Source organism: Lissotriton helveticus, chromosome 10 (genome assembly GCF_964261635.1).
Source record: "Lissotriton helveticus chromosome 10, aLisHel1.1, whole genome shotgun sequence".
Lineage (NCBI taxonomy): Eukaryota > Metazoa > Chordata > Amphibia > Caudata > Salamandridae > Lissotriton > Lissotriton helveticus.
The window spans coordinates 380,400,373-380,421,488 of record NC_136071.1 but is presented as its reverse complement, the minus strand read 5'-3'; the positions used below and the strand labels follow the sequence as shown (position 1 = coordinate 380,421,488).

General features: G+C 44.5%; 1 protein-coding gene across 2 annotated transcripts in view; it reads left to right on the top strand.

Moving 5' to 3' along the window:
- Positions 1-21,116, top strand: part of KCNH2 (potassium voltage-gated channel subfamily H member 2) — a 1,950,790-nt gene that overhangs the window by 1,905,723 nt on the left and 23,951 nt on the right. For both annotated transcript variants that reach the window (XM_078662767.1, XM_078662768.1), the window contains 2 exons: positions 7,977-8,076; positions 14,983-15,264. In XM_078662767.1, the coding sequence (XP_078518893.1) occupies positions 7,977-8,076; positions 14,983-15,264 (382 nt within the window). The remainder of the gene's footprint in view (positions 1-7,976; positions 8,077-14,982; positions 15,265-21,116) is intronic.

Here is a 21,116-nt window from a genome sequence, read left to right as displayed (position 1 = left end):
ACCTTATACAATTTACAAAGCACTCCTGTTGACTAGTCTCTTAAAAACACTTTTAAATATGCCACAGGCCCCTGTTTACAAGTGGGGCGGATGGTGGTGGAGTATTTACCGCAACTAGTAAATACCAGGACAGCAGGGTTAGGTGTTTATCAGGTGTAGCAATTTCAAGTTTTGCTCCCCATTCGAAGATTTTTCTCAGAAAATTGGATGTCACGTGGAATTTGATTCATACTGCTTTCAAGTGTGCATGTTTAAGTATTCAGAAGGCATTCTGCCTTGGTAAATCTCAAAAGATTGGACCTGCCGAAATTCGGTAGAGAAAAAATGTCAGTTAGTGCAGTAGTAGGAGTCAAACTCAGAATTCCAATTGGGGCGGTAACAAGAATTTCAACAAATTTAATGACCCACTCATCGTTTTAATTCTAAAAAATAGAATCACATAAAGAATTATAAACGTTGAAGTAAACCCACTCTAACTTAGTCTGTGCCCTCACTTTATATGCAGTGATTTATGGCAGCAACAATCGGGTCCAGTAGGGATCAAACATTATGGGCAAAGCACTGCTTTTCTTCTGATTTTGCATTTCAATGCCCCGTGGTGCCCACTGAATGCAGAGAGCAGAAGTGTAGGGTACAGAAATGAAAAATAAGGTAAGCTGTAGCAGTAGATCTGTCTGATTGATAATCCAAGCAAGAGTCTGGTGGATAGATTGGAATCAGGCTGACAGTATGACAAATTATTGAGGTTGGAGATACATGCATACAACCTGTCTACTAAGAGGTGCATTGTCCTGGAAACATAGAGGATGAGGTAAAGCGAAGCACTCATCTATACTTACAATGTCATTGTGACTGGCCTGGCAAATCCGTCTCTTTACAAGTTGGAATCTGAGGGTCCACTAAGTAATGAGGAAATGCCAGGCTATCAGTAATTCCAAGCTTAGTTCCTCACTAATTACTCATTTTGGTCTGGGCTTCCATAATAAATCTATCAGTAAAAATTAAGAGATCCACAGTGTTCCCACAGATTCCATAATTCCAATAGTGGCTGGTGCCTGCGGTAACCGACCCCTTCGGATTCAACAGCTCACTTGTAATGAAGGCCTAAGTCTTTGAGTCCTTGGCTAGATTGTCAAACTCTTCAACAACTGTGAAAATAGTCATATTTATTTATTTATCTTTTTAAGGATCGTTCCATAGTGCAAATGTTGCTTTGTAGCTGCTTTCCAGCTGTATATTTGTTTGGCAAAGATTATCATGATAAATAAAAACAAACAAATGAGCAATAACTTTGATGCTCCAGTTCTCCAGGAGAAACGTGCAATCTACAGCCCGGCCACACTAGATGCATTTTTAGGTCTTTCTCATATATAAAGTAGTGCATTTCCAGCTCGGGGGGAGTTAGCAGTATCTTCAAGATTTTTATTCCGAAAATGTGGAGGATTCTTTATCTGAACTGTTTCATTCGGCCTTAGTTTCTGGTTCAAACTTTCAAGAGAAGTAAGCCCAGGCATCTGGTGGACTTGTAAATGAACCGAAATTTTTCTTTTTTTTTTAGTTTAGAAAGCTTTATTGAATAGATAAACATAGTAAAACATCAGTACAGAATAGATTATGTGAAATGAGAATTCTCAAGTAGATTACAAATGAGATATTCGTCCTTAGTAAAATAAAAAGAATCACACCTCAGAGAAAAATGAAAATTAAGATAGAAACTATACTAAATCAAATGCATTTTAAATTTTGAAAAGAAAAAGGAAGGATAGAAGAAAAGGAAGGAGAAAAGGGGAAAGAACGGGGTGAAAAGAAAAGAGAAAAAAAAGGAAAGGAACTAAAATTTTATTTTGAGATGTAACTCTGGACTGATCCTTGCATGGCTTGCGTGATATATAAAGCGATGCAAAGTGAGTACGTTGCTTGAATGGGACTGAGTGCAGTTCCATTTGGGTGTGGCTGCCTTATCATTTAGTCACAGGCCAAAGACATGGTACCTGGTGATTAGGTGACAAAAGAAGGATCCCACAAACCAGTTATAGGTACTAAAAAGATGTTTAGAAGATAGATTTGCAGGAAATGCCCATTTGAAATACTTTGAGTGTGCATGGAAAAAGGTGCTCATGAATGACTGCTATTCCAAAGAGAGGGTGGTGAGATCAGCTGAGTCAAGATGTGTTCTCGGTCTTGTCATCTGTGTATGTGATGGGCTGACACCCTCACACCCCTAGATATGAGATGGCATAAAACGTTGACATGTGCTTGCCACTTAAATAGCACAGACAGACTGTATATTGAATACTAACCTCCTATTATGTGTACAATTGATATGAGACTGTGGCACTTCGCCTGGGGAATCGAGTAAGCTCACGGACACCGGAGTGCTTGGCAAAGCGGGCTTTATTATTTTATACAATCGCCGCTTTTGCGCTGGTAGGCGGTAGAAAGGGAGGGGTTCTTCGTTCTCCCCAGTTACGCTTTTCGTTGTTCCCAGTCTCCGCTCCCGGTGTCTCCTGGGATTCGTAGGCCGACCCTCCGCCATTGTCCTCGCCGGTTCAACAGGTACCAGGAAGAAAAGGACACCAGCGTTAGTGCGGGACCCTCTTGCCGGTGCTAAAGGGGAGGGGTAGTGAGGACACACACGTGCTGTTTAGAAACCCTGTCTCAGTGCCGGTAAGTGAGGGGGGGGGGGTTTACAGACTAGGCGTGCCGAATGCGCCCTCAGGGAGGTTTTCTCCACCTCCGTCCCGCCCAGCCCGTGAAGCGAGCCCGTACCTGTTCTAGCCACACTTCTCGGGAAGTGTGGCTGGGCGCTGCGCCGTCCCGTTGGCCTCCCGGCTTGTCGTTGGAGTCACGGTCTCCGTCTCCGGCTCCTTCCAGGCTCCGCTCTTCCGGGGTCGCCTCCTCCGTCCTCGACTCTCCTCTCGCCTCCTCCGACCTCGCCTCTCCTCGCGCCTCCTCCTCCTCCGACCTCTCCTCCGCCGTTCACCAGTCTCCCGTTTTCCTCGATCTCCAGTCCGTTCCTTCCGCTTCGTCTCCTCCTCGCCAACTCTCTCCTCTTTCAGGTGTAACACACACCTGAGCAGAGTCTGGGCTGGGCTTTACCGGCAGCAGGTGGGCGGTGTCTGGTTCCAGCTCCGCCCAATTAAAGAAACACGGGTCCGGTGTACGTGTCCCTGGGTTGTGGGTCGTGTCCCCTGGCGTCTTCCAGGAGTCTGTATGCTGGGCAAAAAGAGGGGAGAGATTAACAGGTAGGCCAGGAGGGCCCGAGTCCGGGTCCTCCCCGTCACAGAGACAAAATGACTGTAGGATATTGAGTTGCTGGATCAGTGTAGTGGAACCTGCCTCAAGCAGCGACCATAGTTCCTGTCAGGTTGAAGTCACAGGCAGCCCCAAATTAAACTGTGAAAACACAGCACATGAAAAATACCTCATCAATTTAGAAAGAGAGAATGAAATTGAATAAATAATTTGACACCAAAACGACAAACATTCAATCAGTAGAACCAGAAATAAGAAATTTCAAAGATTTATGGTAATTATAGCACCTAAAAGTACAAAGCTCCACTCATGGTTATCTGGTTGTGTAACACTGGGTAAAATTCACAAGTTCAGGCCAACTGCGGTGGAGCGTGGGGCAGATACAGGGATCATGTTAGTCTGGCTGAAAGAGTTTTCCTTCTAAAGTCCAGTGCAATGAGTTCTGTTCACAGTGGAGAGCACCACGAAGAGCAGGGAGAGCATTGCGGATGTTCGTCGCTGTTGCATGAAGAGCAGAGCTGGCTCGCAGATGGTCATCGCTGTAGTGCGAAGATACTGTCGCACATTGCAAACGGTTGTTGAGTGGCACATTAGCGGTCACCGCGAGCTGTCAATACTGTAGCGCAAAGTGGAGATCTCATGTTTCCAGTTGTTGTTGATGGTCGCTGTAGCACAAAGAGTCAGGTTCACCAGTGCTTCGTGCTGACGGTCAGCACATGTGGCAAGATCTTGATGCAGACAGGCCTGTTTGTGGTCGCTACAAACCCAAAACTTCAGGATTTCTTCTTTTCTTGAAGGGGAAGCTCAACTGATTCTACATCAAGGGTCCAGGACCTGAGGGGTACCTCTTGCGGATTAGGAACTCACTCCAGCAGTGGCCAGGAGGGCTCAGGCAGGTCCGATAGCAGGTCTTGTTAAAGGTCAGCTGGGCATATGCAGCGAGGCCTCTGGAACTTGTTACATCTTTCTTCTCAGTAAGCAGGGAGGGACTCTTAACATCCATACAGCAGTGTGTCCTTCAACAGTTTCCTCCAGTCCAGGAGTGAACTGAAGAGTTGGGTTTGAGGGTCCATTGTTTATCCTTAGTGCCAGTTTTGAAGTAGGATACAGTTCTGGAGGTTCCACTCCTAGAGGCATTGGGGATTTTCTTCCTCCCCGTCCTGGCCCCAGCTTGTCTGGGGACACAAAAGACTAGTGTGAAACCCTTTGTGAGTGTGCTGAAGCCAAGGATTTTTGACGTGCAAGTGTGGTAGGTGACAGCTTGGCAGCCATATCAAGTCAGAGCTGGCTGATCCTGCCAACACCCCCTTTTTCTCACTGTCTGGGAGCAATCTACAAAGACCAACTGCCAACTACACCTAGTTATGTGACCCAAGATACAGGCTGCTGACACTAATGGGTTGGGTGAAGAAAATGGCAGTATATTAAAAGTGGCATTTTCAGAATTGGAACTTTAATCCGACTTTACCATGAAAGAGGGTTCAAAATTACAATTCTTTAGAAACCAAACTGGATATACATACTTGATCCCAATTGAAAGTTTTCACTTACTAAATGTAATAAGGTAACCCAATGTTATCCTCGCAGGCCTCACAGTAGTGAAGAACAAATCTAAGAGTTTTTCACTACCAGAACATGTAAAAGTTAAAAGTACATGTCTACCTTTTTAAATAAACTGCACCCTCCCCTATAGATTGTTTAGGGCCTACCCTAGCAATGACCTATATGTTTCAAGAAGGTAAGTTTAAGTCTGGAAAAAGGTTTATTTTGCCAGATCAAAACGGCATTTTAAAGCTGCACACACAGGCTGCAATGGCATGCCTGAGAGATTTTAAAGGGATGCTTAAGAGGGTGTCACAATCAGTGCTGCAAGCCCAGTGATAGCAGTTAATTTACAGGCTCTGTGTAGATGTAGTACCATTTTACAAGGGACCTGCAAGTAAATTACATTTTGCCAAAATATTTTAGTCCACAAGGAACTAGGATTCTCGTTTATTTCTGACACTATTAAATTGGCTCAGCTGATGGCATGGCTATCGATCTGGAAAAGGGAAACAGTCCTTTTAAACTAAACAGTGTTAACCCCTTCGATGCAGGACTGTTTCCCCCGCTGTGCTGGGGGGCGGACGGGGGGGCGCGCACAGCACCCCCATGCTCATGACGAGGTCAGCTCGTCATGAGCTTCGGTGCTCATGACGAGCTGAGCTCGTCATGGCCACACCCGTTCCAATGGAACGCTCAGCGCTGCAGGGGAATCAGCCCAGCATGCGAACGTTCACGGAACGGGCGCGGTCATGACGAGCTCACCGAAGCGCCGTAGCTCATGACGAGCTGAACTCGTCATGAGCCCTGAAGGGGGTAAAGGATATTCTATACTTGGACCGAGCTTCCTCAATCACCTGGCTAGCCTATGTGAAACAATCTTTTAGCGAGCTGCACCTAGAGATTTTGTATGATTCACTGTCCCACTGTACATCGTTCCCTAAAACCCACTTAAATTAACTTTTTATCGCCAACCGCACCCAAGATAGATGGCAAAAGAATCAAATTAAAATCTCACCGCCTACTGAGCATCACCAACTGTGGCAACTGAGCACCTATCTTATCTCTCATTTGTTACCAATATTAGACACCGTTTTGTTCTGTTGAGATTCAGATTGAATTATATTCCTTTAATGGCTGGGTACCCTGCTCAATCCCATTCGTTAAACCACCTGTCTATTTGTCATTCTGAAGGTAGATGAAAGTGGCCTGAGGTGGAATCAGGACTAGACACCCTTTGTATCTGGCAGCCATACCATTCAGAAGTGCAAGCGATGGGCTTGAGAGAAAAACTTTCAGCCCCAGTACTACAAATAAAACGCTGCAGTTAGGTAACAGTAAACCTATGTTATTCAGTCTCAAGATGCACCAAGGAGTGAACATGCAGTTTACAAAAACACATCACGTTACTTATAAATATTTAAAAAAAATTTCATGAGGAACTACCTCAGAGCAAGCACAAGAAGGCATATGTTTTTAGATGACTTAGCATTATTATGAATTTCATTTTTCTGTGATAAAAACCATCTAATAAAAGACAGGATCTGGCTTTAGAATTCTAATCAGCACTATGATAAAGGAGAGCTATGTATTGTTTTTTAAAAGATAGACGATATGGGATATGAATCTAAATTATTAAACTGAAGAAGGCACTATCGCTACAACGTGCTGCATATATAGGGTCAGATTTACTAAGCTATTGCATTGTCCTTACGTCATGCAAGCCGACGCAGGGCAACGCAAGTGCTTGAGTGACATTTACAAAGCCATACAACTCGATATTTGTGTGGCTTGCATTACTTTTCACCCAAAAAGTAATGTAACGTACCACCTTGCACTGCTGCATTAGGAAAGTGTTACATGGGTGTAGCAAGGGTGTTCCCGAGCATGCATCCATGTATTTTGACGTAAACTCACATTTACTAAAGTGTTAATCTGGGTGTGTCCCAAAATGGTTTGTCTATACCCAAAGCTGGCGTAACAAGAAGAAATATCTTTGTTTCTCCTTGTTACTTTCTCTTTGCATGTGATACTGCTTTCTGCAGCACTCATGCAAAGAGGACTACACCTCTCTGGAAATTTTTTGTGCAGGAAGTGGCACCTTCCTGCACAAAAAGTAGCCTGTCAACAACACAGGCACACTTGCACCATGACACAAGGGGGACTGCATTGGCTCTAGACATCCACAAGTGCGCCAGCTCAGGGTGAGAGCTAAACAGTGCCATGTCTTTGTACATATATGTGCAGTTCAGCTGTCTCCCATTCACGCAATGCAGCGCAGCAGTTTGCCTTGCTGTGTTGCGTTGAATGAACTGTTAGTAAATCTGGCCGTAGTGTTTTCAAGGTGTTCAATCAAAGTACAGACTGTCTCCACTACTATATTTACAATATAGTAGAGGTAGTCTGTTTACCAAGGACATCATTAGCAGACTACTTTCAGAAGAGGGTCATGCACAGCAGCATCCCAGCCGTTATGGTAAGTAGAACGTTTAAAAATGTTGTTTAGAATGCTTTGCGTGCTTCTCCTGCCTTTCCTCCAAGGCTTGAAAATGATAAAAATGTAGGCTAATTATCATTTTCCTCGAACTTGAATTAAGGTCTCTAATTAGGTAGCAGTTCAGTGGGCACCAAACTAACTTGTTACGGTATAGCATTAATTTTTAACAGTGCTTAATTTTGTAAAATATGAAGTGCCAGAGCTCTGACCAGGAGGCGACTGCAGCTTGCACCACCCATCGCCCCTGTCATCTCTGCCAAAACAACTGCTAACCATCTCTCTCGCATGTAAATGCGACAGTTCAGATTATTCCAAATCCCCAAAGATAAAGGAATGGCTGGGGAGGTATGCATTAGTAATTATCAATGTATATTGTTTTTCCAAACAACAGTTATACTGTTCATCTCTAAATTACATGAGTAGCGCCACCTTTTGGCCGACTGCCCTAAGTGTGGTGTTGATAATTAGGTGCCCGTGCTAAGCACCGGAAACCAATTAGGTGCTGGTGCTCAGCACCGGAAAGCTCCGGCTCAAATTAAGCACTGATTATTAATCAGAACGTATAACCATACCAATAACAAAGAAGAAATGCTATCAATATTGTTGCTATTATGTTTATTGCTAGTAATATTATTAGTATTATAGTATCTTTATATGTCAATATCCTTTCTTTATTTCCTAGACTAATATGATCCCGGGCTCTCCGAGCAGTGAGGAATCCGACGGCGGCTTTGCCCGCCTGCGGCGACGGAAGCTTTCCTTTCGAAGGAGAACAGAGAAGGGTAAGCAAGAGAAGCCCTAAGGAGAGGTGACTGAGATCCACTGAGCAATGCCCGCTCACAAGACAGTGTGGAGACAAGGAGCCTAAACCAGTGCTTAGTTTCAAAAAACAAAATTAAAGTAATATGAAGAAGAATATCAATAATAATACAAAACGAATAATACGAATAATAACAATAGTAGTAATAATAATAATGAGAATAGCAATAGTAGTAGTAGTAATAATAACAATAATGACAATAATAACAATAATAATAATAATAATAATAATAAAGCTCTGGCGACCAACGTTTTTTTCTTTGGAGGCTGCTGCCCACTCCCACCACTGCTGTGTGCTGTTGACACATAGTAACCACCATATTTTGTGAACTAAGCAGGTATTTTGTTGTGGTTTACTTCAGGGAACTTAGTACAATTAGCCACAACTAAAGTACTGTTTCCTTGACAATATGAGGAGGCTCCTAGAAATGCTCAATAATGCTTCAGACCTGATAGCATGTCATTCAATTTTGTTTATAATTTAGCTGCAGTTTGCAACTCTGACACAAGATGGCGAAAGGCTCTCGTGTCAGCCATTCAATGCAGCCAGCGGAATAACAGAACTATATTTAGCAGCGCATTTTGCATTGAATCTGTGAGAATCAGAGTAGTGGCAAGGGAGACAAATATAAAATGTCCTGGGAACGAGCCTAGATTTATTAAGACTTTGTACCTGCTCAAAGTGATGAAAAGCGACTTAAAGCCTTACATGATAATTACTATACAGTGCAAAAGGTGTTTTGCGCTGAAATGGAGCCTTTTTCTCAGTGCAAAAGCCACTTTGTGATTCGTTGCACCACTTTGTGTCAAGGAGAAATTTGGGGCTGATCCGCGGACATACCCAGATGTTTTGGTGCAAAGCTGGTCTAAGACAGCAAGCCGCGGCTTTTCACGAAAAAATAACCACCTACTGGAAGCAGACGTAAGCAAGGGAACAAATGTTCATTTCCCCCAAAAACCAACGCCTTGCCTGGGTGCTGTAATGCACAGCCAACGCATGAGGTCCTTCTGAGTTTGTCTAGGCTCAGGAATGTGTTTTAGTACGGTCAGGGCCGGCCTTAGGCATGTGCAAGCTGTGCACCTGCACAGGGCCACCAAACCCCAGGGGCCCCCACGCCCATATATATCCTTAATATAATAATCCTCTGAGGATGGATACATATTTGCGTGGCGTCCCCTGGCAGAGATATGGTGGCCTCCGGCTCTGTTCCACTTCTAAACACCCTGACCCCGCCCCCCCCCCCTCTTCAGTGGCCTCCTCCTCTTCCGGGGCCCCATACCTACGCTCCCTGCCCAGGGCCACCATGAGCCTAGAGCTGCCCCTGGTACGGTGTGCGTCCAGCACAAATCCTATTCGAGGCAGTGCACACTCATCTCTGTGTCTTGTTGAGAGGCCGTGCCTCACACAAAGCAGCCTGTTTGTCCTCCAGATTAGGGGAAGACAGCAGCAGCAGACCAATCTCAGTGAAGCATGACTCAGCACTGCGTTTTCCACCTTGCACAGCACAGTCCAGCGAAATTGGATTCTGACCAGAGTTGCATGAAACATGTGTAAATCTGGCCCTCAGTGCTTTGAAGTCGAGATGCACTAAAACAGCGGGTGCCGCCGAAGCTACAGTGCCTTATCTCTGGAGTGTTGGACCCGAGCGCCATTAGAGAACTGTCACCTTTGTTCTCTCTGGGATTAGTAGATAGGTTATCAACCTGCAGCCATAACAGTCAACAGGCTGTTGCGAAGCCGTGGCAGTGGTGTGTTTAATGACACATCAGCGACAGTGTGCATTATTCAAAGTCCAGTGCCAGGTACAGGTGCACGTTCAGCAGTCTTGCGAACACCCTCGCGCCTCTTTGCACTCTGCTATATCTTGAACACTGGTTTGACAAACTCACCAATGAACCACACTGTGCAGCCACTGGTGATGCTGATAGTCCTGCAACTGCAGTAAGAACGTGCATAAAGCACTAATGTAGCTCTCGCTTCCATTCTATTGGGTGTCTGGGTACACAACACACTAGTGTTCCAGAATTCACACTCGCGTGTGCACAGCTCACTAGCCTTATTGCAGGCACACTAGTTCAAGTTCGATATTTCACACTACACATCTTTCCAAGCGCCTGGATACCTTCTCGGATGATTAGTGCGCTATACACATCAATATAGCCTAATCAAACATAACAAGGCACACTAGATTTATGGCTGAGAAGGGTGCATGTTTAGTGCATTAGTTCTAACTGTATTTCACACAAGTGTGTGCGTGGCACGCTACTCCGATGGCCACGGGTCCTTGCACAGGACACAATAGTTTGAGTTCTGCATTTCTGATTAGTGGGTTTACTGCACGTTAGACTTATGGCTGAAGGGTGTGCATGCATAATACACTAGTTATAAATCTGTATTTCATACAAATAGAACTCACAGCACACTACTATTATGGCTGGAGGATTGTGTTGCCTATCACACTAGTTCTTTGTTTCTGAGGAGATGGAAAAAAGCATGCATTACACGCTAGTGCTAATTCTGTACTTCATACCAGTGGGGGCCTGGATGCATAACTCACCAGTTCTAATTGTGTATTTGAGACTAGGGTGGGGGGTCTGGCAGGGTGCATACCACCCTAGTTCTGCACTTCATACTAGTGGGGTGGTCTGGGTGCATGAAACATTAGTTCTAGAGTTGTCTCAGTGCCTAACAAACTAGTTCTGCACTTCATACTAGTGGGGTGGTCTGGGTGCATGAAACATTAGTTCTAGAGTTGTCTCAGTGCCTAACACACTAGTTCTGCACTTCATACTAGTGGGGTGGTCTGGGCGCATGAAACATTAGTTCTAGAGTTGTCTCAGTGCCTAACACACTAGTTTTGCACTTCATACTAGTGGGGTGGTCTGGGCGCATGAAACATTAGTTTTAGAGTTGTCTCAGTGCCTAACACACTAGTTCTGCACTTCATACTAGTGGGGTGGTCTGGGCGCATGAAACATTAGTTCTAGAGTTGTCTCAGTGCCTAACACACTAGTTTTGCACTTCATACTAGTGGGGTGGTCTGGGCGCATGAAACATTAGTTCTAGAGTTGTCTCAGTGCCTAACACACTAGTTCTGCACTTCATACTAGTGGGGTGGTCTGGGCGCATGAAACATTAGTTCTAGAGTTGTCTCAGTGCCTAACACACTAGTTCTGCATTTCATACTAGTGGGGTGGTCTGGGTGCATGAAACATTAGTTCTAGAGTTGTCTCAGTGCCTAACACACTAGTTCTGCACTTCATACTAGTGGGGTAGTCTGGGTGCATGAAACATTAGTTCTAGAGTTGTCTCAGTGCCTAACACACTAGTTCTGCACTTCATACTAGTGGGGTGGTCTGGGCGCATGAAACATTAGTTCTAGAGTTGTCTCAGTGCCTAACACACTAGTTCTGCACTTCATACTAGTGGGGTAGTCTGGGCGCATGAAACATTAGTTCTAGAGTTGTCTCAGTGCCTAACACACTAGTTCTGCACTTCATACTAGTGGGGTGGTCTGGGCGCATGAAACATTAGTTCTAGAGTTGTCTCAGTGCCTAACACACTAGTTCTGCACTTCATACTAGTGGGGTGGTCTGGGCGCATGAAACATTAGTTCTAGAGTTGTCTCAGTGCCTAACACACTAGTTCTGCACTTCATACTAGTGGGGTGGTCTGGGCGCATGAAACATTAGTTCTAGAGTTGTCTCAGTGCCTAACACACTAGTTCTGCATTTCATACTAATGGGGTGGTCTGGGCGCATGAAACATTAGTTCTAGAGTTGTCTCAGTGCCTAACACACTAGTTCTGCACTTCATACTAGTGGGGTAGTCTGGGCGCATGAAACATTAGTTCTAGAGTTGTCTCAGTGCCTAACACACTAGTTCTGCACTTCATACTAGTGGGGTGGTCTGGGCGCATGAAACATTAGTTCTAGAGTTGTCTCAGTGCCTAACACACTAGTTCTGCACTTCATACTAGTGGGGTGGTCTGGGCGCATGAAACATTAGTTCTAGAGTTGTCTCAGTGCCTAACACACTAGTTCTGCACTTCATACTAGTGGGGTGGTCTGGGCGCATGAAACATTAGTTCTAGAGTTGTCTCAGTGCCTAACACACTAGTTCTGCACTTCATACTAGTGGGGTAGTCTGGGCGCATGAAACATTAGTTCTAGAGTTGTCTCAGTGCCTAACACACTAGTTCTGCACTTCATACTAGTGGGGTGGTCTGGGCGCATGAAACATTAGTTCTAGAGTTGTCTGAGTGCATAGCACACTAGTTCTGCATTTCAGACTAATGGGGTGGTCTGGGTGAATGACACGCTAGTTCTAGATTGGTCTGGGTGTATGACACACTAGTTCTGCATTTCAGACTAGTGAGTGGTCTGGGTGCATAACACACTAGTTCTTGAGTGGTCTGGGTACATGGCACACTAGTTCTGTAATTCCGACTGGTGGTCTGGGCGCAGAAAACTCTAGTTCTAATTTTGTATTGCAGACTATAGGGGCTCTAGATGCATAGTACACTAGTTCTACTTGTGCATTTGAGATTAGTGGGGGTTGGTAGTAAGAACACACTTGAGGTAGGACTGTATTTCATATTAGCGGGCATCTAGGTGCACAACACACCCTTTCTAGTTCTGTATTTCAGTCTGGTGGGGTGTGGGTGCATAATACATTAGTTCTAATTATGTATTTGAGACTAGTTGTGGGCCTGGGTGCATAACTCACTAGTTCTAATTGTGTATTTGAGCCTTGTTGTGGGCCTGGGTGCATAACTCACAGGTTCTAATAGTGTATTTGAGACTAGTTGGGGGTCTGGATGCTTAACACTAGTGGCGGGGTATGTAACACACATGCAGTATTTTTTGTCTAGGTGCATGGGACATTACCCCTGTTTCTATGGGTCAGGGTTTTTGGCACATGCCTCTAGTCATATTGCTAGGTCTGTAGGTCATACTAGTCCCACCTACTATGAGTCATGCCTCTGGGTAAATGGTACAAGTTCTGTTGAAGTGTAGAATATTAACATGGAAGGTCAATGGACAGAGTTAAAGCTAAAAAGAGGGGCCATAAATAAAATTCCTATCCACATTGCACCCTTATCTAATGCAGCTACAGGAAACACAGCTGGTGGATAATAATTGCAGATCCCTTGATAAGGAGTGGTACAAAGTCCTGGATCACGCTGGGTTCAGAACTGGTTCTCACGGGGTGTGTATTTGGCACATAAATCACTGCCCCTAACAATCGCACAAACATAGAAAAACCTTGGGGGTGTTATGCGCCACGTGTAAGGAATGGACTGGGGACAAATGTACCCGTGGGTTCCAAATGAAGATGATGGAAAAATGGGGAAATGGATCATTCAGTCTCTAGATGTACTTTTGATCACGGGAGGAGACCTAAATCTCACAATGCAGACAGAAATTGATACAGTCACAGAGACTAACCAAATTGGTAGGGAGGATAAAAGACAATTTAACATTACGAATGCTCTAGACTGAATGGATCCTTGGAGGAAGGCGCACCCTGGTGAACGGCAGTATTTATACCTGTGGTGGAATGAGTTCACTCTCTAGATTAGATTACTTTTTAGTACGACTGGCGCAAGGTTCTTATATAGCGACACACACTTTTTACCAAGAGGTACATCCCATCACTCTCCACTACATGCTCAAATAAAAACCAAAAGCATCCTGCAAGGGCTGGGATGGAGGCTGCACAAGCTATGGAACTGTTCTTTATAGTAAATGCAGGGAGAATGCAATCTGTGGTAATTATTCGCGAAGCGTACAAAACGGTGATTAGGTTCACCTTCCAGCCAGTAAGGCCAGACGATATAGGAATGCAGACAGAGCAATGCTAGACCTAGCGCAGCATCTGTGGGAAGCAGAATGCTTGCCTGACCATAAAGCTGAACTATCCCACAGGACTGCACCAGACAGAAAGGAATATAGACAGCTGGTGGAAGGAGATGCCAGGCCACTGCATGGGGAAAAGCAACCTAAACTATACAAAGTAGGTAAAAAAAACAGGTAAACTGCTGGCCAGAGAGAGGGCCAGGGATGGGTTCGCAAGATAAGAATGACAGGAAATACAGACACAGTTGGTTGGCCAACACCTTCTGGTAATCCTACAGAAAGTGGGCTTTGGCCCAGAATTCATGGCTTGGGGAAACATCCTTTACAACGCAACTTTTACCACGCAGTGCTTTTACATCGCAACTTTTACAACGCAAACCATTACAACGCATTGCGCTGGGGGACGCTCTAGTATAGGGAATAGATTTAATTTACTATCCAACACCTTCCCTAGTGTCCACGGGGACTGGAGTTGGAATAGTAAATTAAACTATTCACTATCCAGCACCCCAAAGCGCTATGCGTTGTAATGGTATGCGTTGTAAAAACTGCGATGTAAAAGCATGCGTGGTAAAAGCATGCGTTGTAATGTCATAGATCCCATGGCTTGGGTCCAATTATTATACACCATCCCGATGGCTAGAGTATGGGGAAATGGCACATTTTCAGCAAAATTCCACTTGGGCCGATGGACGACACAGTAATCCTACGAATCTTTGAATAAATGCATTTTTATTTGGCACCAATTTGAAGTATGTGAACATCTCCATAGTAGTATAATATTTTAATAATGTGTCCGTCCTCTAGTTGGGCCCGCTCCGGATTTTGAAGACAGGGCAGTCTTTACCCCCATTTAAATCCCTCCACATTGTCACTGGCGTGTAACGCTTCTCTTGCTGCCTGGTGGTCTTGGTTACTGTTTTTAAGGGTTCATTGTCTGTTCCCCACCTGCCATGTTGTGTTTTCGTGCATTGATCGCCCCTTCCAACCAGCTCTTGGTTTCACAGATGCTGACACCGCTGGCGAGGCCAAGAAGGCCCAGAAGTCGGGCAGGGTGGGCCGCAACAGCCACACGCCAGGGGCAGGGAAGCCGGAGTGGGCAGAGGAGCACCGGAGCAGCTCTGCCACCAGCTTCCAGTCCAGCGACGACGAGCAGCCGCCCCCGGTGTCCAACGCTGTGGAGCTGTCTCCTTCCCGGGCAATGCAGAATAACACGGACTACATAACCTCGGACCTGGGAGAGGGCGACGGAGAGCCAAGGAGCAATGACGTATGCAACCCTCTGTCAGGTAAGAGCCGTGCAGACGCCACGCAGGTGCTGTGAGGAGGGCATCAGGAGAGAAAGAGATTGTTTTTTTTTATTACCATTATTTCCATTTTCATTACAACACAGAGAGCGAAAGGAGCGTTCAGGGAGAGCCCCGCCGCCAGTGTGTTCTCGTTTCCAGCCCCTCCTAAGAGTGGGCCGTGGCAGGGGCAAAGGATCAGCGCATCTGTACCGCTTGCTAAAAGCAAACACAAAACAAGCATTAGCATAGCCAATAGGTCTGCCTTTTGGATCTTATAAGTTTTTAGTGAAGCATCAGATTATCCTGTGTGCTACAACATTTACTGTTAGTTCTCGTGTCACTGGTGATGGGTCAGACACACCTAAGCTTGTGTTTTTATTGTATTTATAGTTCATTGGAAATGCGATTTATGCCTCTGTTGGTTAAGTTTATAATGGAAAATAATGCATTTTTTAGTGAAAAAAAAACCAAAAACATATTTTGTCCCCGTTTAGTCACAATTTCATAAGGCATGGCGTCTTACCCCAAAGCACGGGAGATCTGGAGATAATTGGAAAGATTATCGGAGTAAAGAAGATTGCAAGATCTGACAAGTTCTGAAGCAGATATTGGGCCCGATTCACAGAACTAACTTAAGACAAATTCCTAAACTTACTACTTTTGGTATTCACAGAATTTAGGATTTTGTCTTAAGACAGACTTAAGACAGACTTAAGATAGACTTAAGACAGAATCCTAACTTAAGTCTGTCTTAAGACAAAATCCTAACTGCTGTGAATACCAAAAGTAGTAAGTTTAGGATTTTGTCTTAAGTTAGTTCTGTGAATCGGGCCCTACGTTTTTAAACACAAACTCTGGTGCACAAATCGTAGCACACTTACATGCCATACCAACTTGTAGCTCACATAGAAACGTGCTTATGCTAGAGTTCTACCAGCCTGCCGGGACCACAGGGCATGTGGGCATGCCTCAGAGCAGTCAGTGAGTTCGCAGTGGAGATGGGTACTTCTGGCGGCGCCACAACCCCCCACCACTTCAGAGCTACATGGTACAGTTACAGCACAGAAACTTAATAACAAGTTGCTCATTGTTTTAAATGAGGCTTCGGGACCCAACCAGGTGGGCCTTGAGCACTATAGGGAACCAGACCAAAAAATCTGCAATGGCCCCGTCACTGGTGCCTGCCTACCCACAAAGCCAACCCAACTACTGAAAGATAAATACCTACTTAAAGATTGAAGGGCCTGATGTACCAAAGTGTATTTCCATTTCTGCGTCAATGGGAAAGCACATTCAGTCAATTTTGTTTCCTGCAGCGCTCTGGTATCTATAACCTAATTGAACCATTGGGTTGCAGCTGACACGCAAACCTTTGCAGAAGGCAAGTGAACATTGCTAGACTTCAACACTGGTGTAGGGTGTATGGAAGGGGTACTGGTGTGGTGTCCTATTTGTTGTATGCGGAAAATATACTCCTTGCAGCTTATCTATGGAACTCCCAATTGGGATATGGAGACTAGATAACAAAATATTTGGGGAGGGCCATGTGCAAACGTGGAGAGAGCGGGTACAGTGTTCTTGGGACCTCTAAGTGGAGGGTGAGTGTAGGCATATATTGATTTCCATATTTGGAAAGGGACTGCATCTGTACCCTGGAGGGTGCATGTGGACTGACCAAAGAGTGCCAAAGCGCCTGTCATGATTAAGGGGATCAGGGCGATGTGGTGAAGGAAAGTGTCTGGACAGCCGTACACCAAAAGGGAATCTAAAACGAGGTGGGTTTTTAGGTAGTCTTTCCAGGGAGTTTTATGGTGTCTCTAGGCGGAGTGTCTCCAGTAGTTGTTTGAATTATCATGCCCTGGGAGGCGTTTCTGGTTCAGGAATTTCAGATCAACAGCTGAGCAAATGCACAGAATGGGGATTTTTAAAAACAGGATGGAATTTCGTAAAATATTGGCCTGTATTAACATACATCTCTAGTATGTGCATGTGTTGGTATGCTATATTTGGCTGCTTAGTTTGCTAATACACAACAATTATCTGAGTATTAGTGTGCGTTTATCAGATAAATGTGGAAATGTACAATTTTATAACCTCAAATGTTCACAAAACACGAAATGAAAGTGAAAAAATACCAATGAGACTGCCCAAAAATAAATACGGATAAATACCTACTGAAATGTAAAAAAAAATAATAATACCATAAACCCGGGAGCCCTATTCAAGATGCATATAGAGTGGCATTGTGTGGACTTCTTGTGTTTTTTAGATTCCCCCACGGCAACCACTCGAAATTTCAACAAGCATTGGCATAGCCAATAGGTCTCGCCTTGGGACCTTATTAGTATTTAATTATGCAGCACAATATCCTTAGTGCAACATCAACTGTTGCATGGCTAAACACTTATAATGTCCCAAAGGTGAGACCTATTGGCTATGCCAATGCTTGTTAGTGATTGTCACCAGGGTGCAGGTGTTATCTTGGGCCTGCAACAGTTTGCTGAGATCGTCTAGTAAACTACTGTACATACAGTTATTTAGCTGTGACCAGGTAGACATGATAGGACCTTTAGTAGATATGTTCTAATAATGGGAAAGTGACACCAAGTTCCAAAATGCATGTTACTATAAGCAGAAAATAAAAACGAAATCGGAGAAAGTTCGACACCTGTGTATGTGGCTCTATGTCAACTAATATCTGGGTCAAGTGTTATGACAGGAGTGAATTGACAGTAATTTGCCATCTTGAGGTTGGCATTATAGAAGGAAAAACAAATCATTGCAATGCTGGCTATATCTGTTGACATACGCTGTGGGGTTCCAGTCTTATACCATATTGGGACATGTCTGATGTGCACCTGGATACTTATTCTGTCTGGGCGATAGTACTTCAGCTCTACAAAAATCAAATATGAGGTGGTCATTTTAATATCATGCTGCCTATTGTATCAGAAAAAAACACCTTACTCCTGTGTATTGTATCCATAACATGTTACAGAAATTTACAGTTTGAAATGCCAATTTTACCAATCATTAGCAAATAACATCAAAGAAATATTCATAGCAATGCAAATATGCCACTTCCAAACATACTTCTTACAATAACACATTTAAAGCATAGCATATTTGCAAGCTACATGCACACATTTGTTTGATTATAAACTTAGACAGGTCTGTTTATTTTGTCAATGCTTGTGCCTATTAGAATTCAGTAAAATTATCTTCAAGGTATTTGGTTTCCGGAGATGTTTTGGGTAAAATGAATACAACTTTGCAGGGAGAGATTTTGGTAGTGCATGTCTGTTACCTTACTTACGGTAATCACCTGCATGATGTAACTGATCCAGCAGCATCAGCGAACAGAAGCCAAACAAATCGGTGAAGACTGAGCAAAGGAGAGAGAGCCTGGCTCCCAGAACAGCGTGCGGCCAATGACACGCAGCGCCAGCACAGGCAGCAAGCCTCGAACAGGGACCCGTGCTGAGTAGCCATCCTGCCCGCAGCTCCTGCCTGACCCTGCTTGGCATCCATAGCGAGCCACAAGATAGAATGAAAAGATCAGGGAACACAAAGGAGCAGAATTTGGCTGAAGCTTATGGTGGCCAGGGAAGGAGGAGAATTAAAAAGGGATAATCATGGACGAGCCAAAAACACTCACAAGCAGAGAAAGGCGATGAAGAACAAGGGTGAAATTAAAGAGAAAAAGAGGAAGAAAGTGGTCTGAGCTTGAAAGCAGAGTCGCTGTGCCTGGGAGAGCACCGTCACCCAGAAAGCACCGGCCAGAGTACTCTGTGGATGCCTCTGGCGAGAACACACTGCACGGCTCACCTGAGGCAAGGAGCCATGCTGGCAGGCCCATCCACGCTCTGAAGCTGCCTCGGGAAGCACAAGGGTCGGTAGAAGCACCTCACTACTAAACTGGTTCCTCGCGTTACCAAAGATTATGGCACTTAAAAACTTTTCTTCGAGTGGTGCAGCTTTCCTCTAAAAGTGACGATTCGTGCATTGCGCATTTAAAGCGCTCAGGGATGCAGGGTTTGACGCCTCCATGTTCAACAGTTCATCACTCGTGGACTGTGAATAGTTAAATTTGTAGGCGCTATACCAGTAAGCCGAGTACAGAGGTACAAATTTTACTCTTTGATGGAGGCTTTCGCAGTGACATTAAACTCTGCACCCTTTCTTTGAGGTGGCGCGGAAGGGGCAAGCCCATAATGTTGGATTATAAACTCAGAAAGGTCTGTTCATTTTGTCAATGCTTGTGCCAATTAACCTTTGACCCGCGATGGGGGGAACAACTAATGCTGAAACAGGCAGCAGTTGTCTTCAAGCACGCTCGTGCTTGTGGCACCATCTGCCTTGCAGGAGCAAGCAACAGCCAATTAGCATGAGCACAGCTGCTTGCTCCCGCAAGGTGGATGCCGCCACAAGCACGAGTGTGTGCTTGAAAATGAGCAGAGCGACGGCTAAAGGCCCTCCTATTCAGCGCATGTGCGCTGAGTAGGCGAGACCCAAAAAGGAGCACATTTTTAGTTTTAACATTTCTTCTGAAGACACAGTACGGTTATTTACTCTTTCACTGTTGAATATGCATTATAAGGTAAGAATGCATTCTTTAGGTCACTGGTGTGAAGCATTTTTTGATGGGTTTCAATAAGAGAAGGGAAGCAGCTATATTATGACTTGTTATAAAAAAAAAAACTCGATTCCAGGGGCTAGGGGATTGTTTAACTATTATAAAAGCGTGTTTTATACCAAGTCTTTATCCAACGTAGTTTATAAAGACTACACATGTGTGAGCTTGTTACCCAATTTAACGTGGTGCTAGCACTAAATGAAAGGCAAAGTTTACCAAGCCAGATCTGGCCTAAGCAGTACCTAAGTAGTTAAGTGCCTAAGGCACCGAGCTCTAGTACATGCCCACAATGAAAATTGAAATCCAAAAGATGAGGGGAAAGAGAAATCCGTTATTTGTAATGTGACCAGACTTCCAGAATTAACCTGGACAGTCTCAGTTTTTCATGGACTGTGCTGGTGTCCGGACGCATTTTGCAAAAAAATAAATACATGTTCTGGTTTAAAGAGAGGTGGATGAGCACCCACACTTTAATAGTTCTGTGCAGGCTCATGTTACAGTCGCCCTCCTATTACACGTGGGACAGATCTTATTTGATAAGGGTCTCCTGCTGTACTGCCTGGTCTCATTCATTGCAGCACAGCAGGATTTAATGAGGGGCGAATTAATGTCCACAGAGCCCATCACCCAAGACCCATAGGGGCTCATGCATGCCCTAGGAACAAAGTACGAGGGGAGTCTTTAAATGTGTCTATATATATATATATATATATATATATATATATATATATATATATATATATATGAAAAGGGAAGTGAATATGTTCACAGTAGTGCGAGCATGTGAGTTTATTTCTGTGTCTGCTACCGTCCCGTTTTTTTCCTGAAAAAGTGCTCAACCTAGTTATAGGAGCAATAGGTGACTAAACAGAATGCTCCCTGACCCTAGACGACTACAAAGAATACCAGACTGTAAAGTCTACCAGTTAACAGGGCCATGACCTTTCCACCCCTGAGGCATTGCTATACAATGCCTATGAAATTCAGCCTCAAACCACCCGCTCCATATATTTGTTTTAGGTCTAGTGCACTTCTGGTGTCCTGAGTAAAGGCTGGAGTTCCATGGAAAGCTCCATACCGACATGCCTTCGAAAAACAAGAGTGCTTAGGCATATATGAGTGGATTTGGGCCTCTATGGGCCTCGTTGCCTCATGCGTGTTAGGTTGTAAGGTGTAGGCTTAACAGTGGGGTCTTTAATGAGTCTCTGTGTTCTCG